Here is a 9,864-nt window from a genome sequence, read left to right as displayed (position 1 = left end):
TCCAGGCCAGAATACTGGAGTGGGTAGCTTTTCCCTTCTCCAGGGGATCTTCCCAACCCAGGGATCAAACCCAGGTCTCCCGCATTGCAGGCAGATTCTTCACCAGCTGAGCCACCAGGGAGGCCCACGAATACTGGAGTGGGTAGCCTATCCGTTCTCTAGTGGATCTTCCCAACCCAGGAATAAAACTTGGGTCTCCTGCATTGCAGGTGGATTCTTTACCAACTGAGCTATCAGGCACGCCCATAGGATAGCAAAAGAAAACTGTAATTACTTATATACTTAACATTTTTTAAACTAATCTTTCTGAACTATGCATTAATTATGCATGTAAATACAGAATATAGGCTAGGGAAAATATAACTAAAATGCCACATTTTCTCAAAATTAAAAAATAATAAGCAATGTCTTACATCAGCCTTCTATTACTTAATACTACGTCACTGTTAAAATCATATCTTAAATTGAAAGCCATTGCAAGAAAATGACCTCCATAAAGACAGCATGAGGGGAAGGGAGAGCCAGACGGGCATTGGATGACTTTGAGACTCAGGGAGGAAAAATTACTAAACATGGGAAAGGATGCCCTAAGAGACCACAAAGCACCATCATAAGCATTCTTTGGGCAAACTTGCCAGAAGGAGCACAAGTACCCAGTCACCTTCTCAGAGTTTTCCAAAAAGTGCTCAGAGAGATGGAAGACCAAGTCAGTTGAAAAAGAAAATTTTGAAGGCATAGTAAAGGTAGACAAGGGCTTTATAACAGAGAAATGAAAACCTACATTCCTCCTAAAGGAGAAACAAAAAAAGAAGCTCAAGGATCCCAATGCATACAAGAGGCTGCCTTCAGTTTTTCTCCTGTTCTTCCAAATCAAAAGAGAATATCCCAGCATACCCATTGGCAATGTCGCAAAGGAACTGGCAGAAACATGGAACAGCATTTCAGCAGATGACAAGAAGCTTTATGAAAAGAAGGCTGCTAAGATAGAGAAAAAACATGGAGCAAAAAAGATAGTCATCAAGGCGGAAAAGAAGGATTAGAAAGAGAAGGAAGTTGAAGATGATAATAATAAGTAAGTTGATTCTAGTTTCCTGCTTGTCTAAAAGCATTTAACCTCCCTGTGCACAACTCACTCTTTCTAAAGAAAAAAGAACTGTAAAGCTGTACAAGACTTGGTTTTAAACTGTATAGTGCCTTTTTCTATATAGTTAACATACTACCAAATGTGTCTTTAGCTAGCCCTGCCCTGGTGGTATTTTCAATAGATACTAATTTTGCCTCATGTATTATGCGAGTTGTATTAATAAATTGGCAAAGAAATGTAAAGTAGGTTCTTGTTGGTGCACAAAAAATATCAATTTTACATAGGGATGGTAGTTTTACCATCTTCAATTGTCTCTGATGCATCCTATATGAATTATTGTTCTCTTAACTGAACACCACTTTGTAACTGCAAAAATAAAAAGTTGCAATTGTTTTATTGACATTCTAAGTGCTTCTCCTATTAATACCATTTTCATATTAGAAAAAGATAATACCCCAAACTAATGTTTTATCTGAGATAATGTTACCTGCTGCACAAAATAGATTTTTTTTTAAATTTATTTTTAAGAAATAATTTCACATGTAGTTACATAAACCCTTAGGAGTTACTTTTTTAAGTAGAAGCATGACTTTTATAGTAAGACAGCTCATGATTTGTTCTTTGAGGGTTTTATTTTAATAAGATTATTCTGCAACTGGATGATGACACAGTTTAGGTTTGTTGGGATTATTTTTCAGCAGCCAATCAGCTAGCCAAATCTATGGAAAAGAAAAAAAAATCTTTATGTTAATTAATGTTCACATACTTTCTTCAATATATACTCTATCAATTTAAAACAGTTTCCAAAATCACTTTAGGAATAATAAGAAAATGACCACTAAAAATTGAAACAATAAGTATTACATTAGGCAATACTGTCAAGCATAGATCCAAATTGGAAAGGAAGGTAAAACTATGTTCACAGATAACATGACCCTTGTATATACAGGTATAATATTCCTCCACCAGTTTATTGTACTTTGCAGATACAGCTTTTTTCTTTACAAATTGAAGGTTTTTGAGCCCTCTGCATTGAGCAAGATTAGCAGCACCATTTTTCCAAGAGCAACTGCTCACTTTATGTCTCCATGTCTTTCTGTGTCTGCTAATTCTCATAATATTTCAAACATTTTCATTATTGTTAGATTTGTTATAATGGTCTAGGGCTTCCCAAGTAGAGTGGTGGTAAAGAACACACCGGCCAATGCAGGAGACATAAGAGACGTGGGTTCCATCCCTGGGTCAGGAAGATCCCCCAGAGGAGGAAATGGCAACCCACTCTAGTATTCTTGCCTGGAGAATCCCATGGGCAAGAGGACAAAGGAGCCTGGTGGGCTACAGTCCATAGAGTCACAAAGAGTCAGACACAACGGAAGTGACTTATGTAGTGGTCTATGATCAGTGATCTTACTGCAAAATAATCATGACTCACTGAAGGCTAGGATGATGGTTAACATTTTTTTAGATTAAGTTATACACATTGTCTTTTTTAAGATATAATATTATTGCACACTTAATAGACTACAGAATAGTGTAACCCTTTTATATATGCATGGGGAAACCAAAAAACTTGTATGACTTGCTTTACTGCAATACTTGCTTAACCGTCGTGGTCTGGAACCTAACTGGCAACATCTCCATGGTATGCCTGTATAAAAAATTCCAAAGAATCTAAGAAAGCTACTAGAGCCAATAAATGAATATGGCAAAGTTGCAGGTTACAAGATCAATACACAAAATCAGTTGTGTTTCTACATATCAACAATGAATGATTCAAAAAGGAAATTAAGAAATCACTTTCATTTATAATAGCCTTGAAAAAATATCTAGGATAAATTAACCAACCTGTGTCCTGAAAATCATAAAACATTGCTGAAAGAAACTGAAAAGATCTAAATAAATGATAAGACCTCTCATGTTCATGGATAGAAAGATTTAATAATGTTAAGATGCTAAGATGTCAATGCTACTCATAGTGATCTACAGATTCAACACAATTCGCATCAAATTTCCAACTGCTGTTTTTGCAGAAATGGAAAAATCAATCCTTAAATTCATATAGAATTTCAAGGAGCTCCAAATAGCTAAAAAAGTCATGAAAGAAATCCAATTGAAGAATTTTCCAATTTTGTTCTTCCCAATTTTAAAATCTTCTATAAAGGTACAGTGATCAAGACAATGAGGTATATAGATATACATACAGATCAATGGAATAGAATTGAGAGTCAGAAATAAACCCATATATATAATCAACAGATTTTTGACAATGGTTCCAAGCCCATTCAATGGAGAAGATACAGTCTCCTCAACATATGGTACTTAGAAACTGGATTTCCATAGGCAAAAAATGAAGTTGACCCCTATCTCATTTACTATAAAAAATTAACTCAAAGTTTATCAATAACATAAATACAAGAGTTAAACTCATTAAAATCTTAGAAGAAAATAAAGGAATAAATCTTTATGACCTTGAATTTGGCAATAGATTCTTAGATATGACACCATAAGCATAAGCAAAAAAAAAAAAGGTAAATTAGAGTTTATCAAATATTCACAACTTTCATGTATCAAAGGACATTATCAACCAAGTGAAAGGACATGGGGCTTCCCCTAGTGGCTCAAAGTGAAGAATCGGCCTGCCAGTGCAGGAGACATGGGTTCGATCCCTGATCTGGGATGATGCCACATGCTATGAAACAACTAAGCCTGTGTGCCACAACTATTGAGCCTGTGCTCCAGAGCCTGGGAACTGCAATTACTAAGTCCACGTGCCACGACTACTGAAGCCCGAGCACCCTAGGGCATGGTGCCTAGACAAGATAAGCCACCGCAATGAGAAGCCCTTGTAACTGAAACTAGAGAGTAGCCCCCTCTTGCTACTAGAAAAAAGCCCACACAGCAAAGAAGATCCAAAAATAATAAATAAAATTATTATTTTTTAAAGTGAAAGGACAACCTATAGAAAGGGAACATTTATTTGCAAATCATATAAATATTTAAAATCTATAACATATAAAGAACTCCTGCAACTCAACCACAAAAACAATTAAAAATGAGCAAAGAATATGAATATGAACAGACATTTCTCTGAAGAAAATATACAAATGGCCAGTAAACACTTGAAAAGAGGGTCAACATCATTTGTCATTAGGGAAATGCAAACCAAAGCCACAATGACAGGCCATTTCACATCTAATAAGATGGCTACAATTATTAAAAAAAAAAAAAGGAAAAGAACAAGTGTTGGCCAGGACATGGAGAAACTGGAACACTCATGCATTGCTAGTGGGAATGTAAACGGGTGCAGCTGCTGTGAGAAATAACTTAGTGGTTACTCAATAAGTTAAACTCAGAATGATCATATGACCCAGAAAATTCACTCTTAAGTACATACTTCAAAGAAATGAAAACAGGTACTCAAACAGATACACCAGTGTTCACTGCAACATTATGTACAATAGCCAGAAGGGAGAAACAATCTAAGTATCTATCAACAGATGAATGGATAAATAATATATATATATATCATCAAATATTATTCAACTATAAAAGGGATAAAATTCTAGTACATGCTACTACATGAACTTCAAAAGCATTATGACAAGTGACGTAAGTCAGACACACAAAAAAACAAATATAATTCTTATATGTAACTTAGGTAAAATATCTAGAATAGACAAATTCATGGAGACAGAAAGAATAGAGGTTACTAAAGGGTGGCAGAAGGAGATAATGGGGAGTTATCACTTAATGGTTACAGAGTTTCTGTTTAGGGTGATGAAAGTTTTGGAAATAGGTAGTCATGATGGCTATACACAACTGTGATTATAATTAATGCCACTGAACTGTACACTTGAAAATGGTTAAAATGACAAAGTTTATCTTATATGTACCACCAAAAAAAACAAAAAAATTGTTAAGTATATATAGAAGTATTGAAAATAATGTTAAAAACAATTGTTTATTGTGGTACTGTTATCAGAACATACAGCTCAACATAATGGAATACATGCTCACAAATAGAATTTTATATGTGACAAATGTGGCCTTATAAATCAATGTACAAGAACAACTGATCAGAAAAAAAATCAATTTAGATCTTCATTTTGTGATATATATAAAAGTAAATTCCAGAGACATAGCAAAGTTAAAAATGAAAAAAACTATTAATAGAAGAAAATGAAAGTGAATATTTAGCAAAACTTTCAATGGAATAGAACTTTCTAAACTTAGATGATAAAGTAAAACTCACAATAAGAAAAAAAATTAAGGTTTGACTTACTGAATATTATGTAAAAGTCAAAATTAGAAGTTAAACAAAAAGGGAAATATTTTTGCAGCTAATAGAACAAGCTTGATATAACCAATACATAAAGAATTCTTACACCTATCCTTCTCAAACTATTCCAAAAAACTGAAGAGGAAAAAAATGCTTCCAAGCTCATTCTATGAGGCCAAGATTACCTTGACACCAAAACTAGACAAAACAACACTAGAAAAGAAAATTATAGGTCAGTATCACTGATAAGCATAGCAGCAAAAATCCTCAAAGAAAACTGAATTCTATACATTAAAAGAATCATACACCATGATCAAGTGGGACTTATTCCAAGGCTGCAAGGATGGTTCAATTTCTGCAAATCAATATAATACATCACATTCTGAAGTATAAAAATCATACAGTCATCTTAACAGATGAAGAAAAAGCTTTTGACAAAATGCAACATCCATTTACAATAAAAATTCTCAGCAAAGTGAGTATAAAGGGACGATACCTCAACATAATAAAGATCATATATGACTAGCCCACAGTAACATCATGTCCACTTTTTCCACCTTTATTCAGCATAGTGTTAAAAGTCCTAGCCAGAGCAATCAGAAAAAATTAATTAATTAAAAAAATAAAAGAAATCGGAACAGGAAAGGAAGAAGTAAAACTGTCACAATTTGAAGATGACATGATATACAGAGAAAACCTTAAAGACAGCACCAAAAAACTGTTAGAACTAATAAACTCAGTGAAGTTGCACAGAACAAATTTAATACAGAAATGTGTTGTTTCTATACACTATCAACAAAAAGAGAAATTAAGAAATCAATCACATTTACAATTGCATTAAAAAAATACCTAAGAATAAATCTAACTAAGGAGGTAAAAGACCTGTACTAAGAAAACTGTTACTACACTGATGAAACTGAAAAACAAACAAATGGAAAAATATGTTACATTCATGAATTAGAAGAATTACTATTGTTAAAATAACCATACTAACCACAAGATTTAATGCAATCCCTATCAAAATAACCATAGCATTTTCCACAGAACTAGAACAAATAATTCCAAAACTTGTATGGGAACACAAAAGATATTCAATAGCCAAAATGATCTTGAGAAACAAGAACAAAGCTAGGGGTATCACACACCCTGATTTTAAACTATACTACAGAGCTATAGTAACCAAAGCAGTATGCTACTGGCATAAAAACAGACACATAGATCAACAGAAAAGAATAGAGAACCAGAAATGAAACCACATTTATATGGTCAATTAACTTATGCCAAAGAAGACAGGAAATACAGTGGGGAAAAGACAATCTCTTCAATAAATGGTTTTAGGAAAATTAAATAGCTACATGCAAAAGATTAAACTGAACTACTCTCTCACACTATATACAAAAACAAGTGAAAGATGGATAAAGACTTAACTGCAGAGAGGAAACCATAAAATTCCTAGAAGAAAACACATGCAGTATGCAATTTTGAAATCAGTCTTAGTAATATATTTTTAAAAATAGTCCTTGAAATATAGTTAACTCACAATATTGTATTATTAGCAATATATTTTTGGATGTATTTTTCCTCAGGCAAGACTTCCCTGGTGGCTCAGACGGTTAAGCATCTGTCTACAATGTGGGAGACCAGGGTTCGATCCCTGGGTCAGGAAGATCCCCTGGAGAAGGAAATGGCAATCCACTCCAGTACTATTGCCTGGAAAATCCCATGGACAGAGGAGCCTGTTAGGCTACAGTCCATGGGGTCGCAGAGAGTCAGACACGACTGAGCAACTTAACTAACTAACTAACTAACTTCCTCAGGCAAGGGAAGCAAAAGCAAAAAAATCCAAATGAGATCACATAAAACAAAAAGCTTTTGCACAGCGAAGGAAACTATCAATGAAATGAAAAGGCAGCCTACTGAATGGGAGAAGATATCTGCAAACAATATATCTGATAAGAAATTAATATTCAGTATATACAAAGAACTCATACACCTCAACATCATAAAAACAAAAACTGAATTTAAAAATGGGCAGAGAACCTGAATAGATATTCTTCCAAAGAAGACAAACAGATGGCCAACAGACACAACATCACTAACCATCAGGGAAATGCAAATTAAAACCACAATGAGTTATCACTTCACATCAATCAGAATGGCTATCATCAAAAAGAACACAAATAGGACTTGCCTGGTGGTCCAGTGGTTAAGAATTCACCTGCTATCAGGGTTTCATACATAGCACCAGCTCCCTCGCTGCTATCTATCGAAAATCAGCCCTTGACACAAGGGTTTGAAAAAAATTAATAAAAAAGATTTTTTTAAAAATGAGAAAAACAAAACAGAAAAAATAACAGTTAAAAAAAAAAAAGAAAGAAACAAAACAAACAAAAAAAATGGAGGAAAAAAAGAATTCACCTGCCAATGTAGGGGACACCCATTCAATTCCTGGTCCAGGAAGATTACACATGTCCTGGAGCAACTGAACCCATGAGTCACAACTACTGAACCCATTCTCTAGGGCCCACATGCTGCAACTATTGAGGCCCTGAGCTACTGAGCTCCCTAGAGTCCATGCTCTAAAGGAAAAGAAGCCACTGCCACGAGAAGCCTGCGTAGTGCAATGAAGAGTAGCCCTCATTCACTGCAACTAGAGAAAGCCCACGAACAGCAATGAAGACCAAAAAAAAAATTAATTTTTTAAAAAACACAATTAACAAATGTTGGCAAGGATGTGAAAAAAGGTAACCTCATGCACTGCTGGTTGTAATTTAAGTTGATATGGCCAGCAAAGAAAGTAATAGGCTCCTCAAAAAATTAAAATCAGGAGAAGGAAATGGTAACCCACTCCAGTATTCTTGCCTGGAAAAGTCCATGGACAGAGGAGCTTGGCAGGCTGCAGTCCATGGGGTTACATGACTGAGCACGTGTGCATGAGGGTGGAGGGTGATGGGTTGTAGCAATAACCTGGTAGAACTGAAAAAAAAAAAAAAAAACAATTAAAATCAGAACTACCATATGGTCCAGCAAGTCTGCTTCCTGGTCTTTTTCTGAAGAAAACAAATACACTAATTTGAAAAGATATATGCACCCTTATGTTCACTGAGCATTTTTACAATAGCCAAGATATGGAAGCAACCTAAGTCAACAGATGAACAGGTTAAAAAGATGTGACATATACATACACATACACATACATACTGGAATATTACTCAATAGAAAAGAAAATTCTCCATTTGCAACAACATGGATAAATCTAGAAGGTATTGTGCTGTGTGAAATAAGTCAGAGAAAGATAAATACTATATAATTTCACTTATAAGTGGAATATAAATACTAAAACAAATGAATAAACAAAACAGAAACAGAGTCACAGATACAGAAAACAAATAGGCAGTTGCCAGAGGGAAGGCAGGTTGGGAATGAGTAAAAGCGGTAAGGGATATTAAGAGGTACAAACTTCCAGGTACAAAATAAACAAGTCACAGGAATTAAATGTACAGGAGAATGGGGAATATAGTAAATAATAATAACAATACAATACATTTTATGGTGACAGATGACAACTAGATTTATCATATTGAACATTTTGCAATATAAAGAAGTATCAAATTACTATGTCATGCACCTGGAACTAACACAGTATTGTAGATTAGTTATAATTCAGTAATGGAAAAAGGAATTCTTACAAAACTCCAACAGATAAGTGGATCTAAAGAAAAATAGATAATTCACAAAGGAGGAAATACAATTAAACATAGGAGAAAATGTTTAACTTTACCAGTATACATATATATATATATATATATATATATATATAAAGTTAAAGCAATTGAATTCTCATCTTTCATTTATTTTGTCTCTTATTAAGTCAGTCCAATCCCCACCCCAGTGTTTTTAACTTACATCTAAGACTTATATGGATGAAGTGAAACGAAAATTATACATTGGTAATCACAGTGTACCTTGGGATTGCCCTTTAAGGAAGCAATATGACAGTATGTATTGTGACTGAAAATATTTGTATTAGAAATAATAATGCAAAAAAATCAATAAAATTCTGAAAAAGAAGAGTAATAGAAAGGTTTAGAACTATCTGATTTTGAAATATATTACAAACCTATAATACTTAAAGCAGTATGGTACTTACAAATGAACAGACATATATAAATGAAATAAACCAACTCACCAAAATAGAAATAAACCCACAAAATGCATACAAGAACTTAGTATATATTAACAGCAGATTCTTAAATCTACAAGAAAAAAAATCTACAATAAAAACAACAACTATCTTAAATCTACAATAAAAACAAACCATCAATAAATGGTTTGGGTCAACTGAGTAACCAAATGGAAAATTAAATAAAATGTGGCATCTACCTTACTTCCTGTAACAACAACAACAAAAAAATTCCAGATGATCAAAGACATATCCATGGGGGGTGGGAGGAAATATAATATTACAATGTATTAGAAGGGGACTTTCCTGGCAGTCCCC

At 34.0% G+C, this 9,864-nt stretch overlaps 1 protein-coding gene across 2 annotated transcripts in view; it reads right to left on the bottom strand.

Moving 5' to 3' along the window:
* Positions 1-1,635: 1,635 nt before the first annotated feature.
* NME5 (NME/NM23 family member 5) overlaps positions 1,636-9,864 on the bottom strand; it is a 29,177-nt gene continuing 20,948 nt past the window's right edge. The window contains exon 6 of one of the 2 annotated variants that reach the window (XM_010844450.1): positions 1,636-1,803. In XM_010844450.1, the coding sequence (XP_010842752.1) occupies positions 1,729-1,803 (75 nt within the window). In that variant the 3' untranslated portion in view covers positions 1,636-1,728. The remainder of the gene's footprint in view (positions 1,804-9,864) is intronic. The other variant, XM_010844451.1, reaches the window with a different exon arrangement.

This window comes from Bison bison, unplaced genomic scaffold (genome assembly GCF_000754665.1).
Source record: "Bison bison bison isolate TAMUID 2011002044 unplaced genomic scaffold, Bison_UMD1.0 scf7180017864203, whole genome shotgun sequence".
Classification (NCBI taxonomy): domain Eukaryota; kingdom Metazoa; phylum Chordata; class Mammalia; order Artiodactyla; family Bovidae; genus Bison; species Bison bison.
The sequence above is the reverse complement of the archived record's forward strand: the minus strand, read 5'-3'. Positions and strand labels throughout refer to the sequence as shown.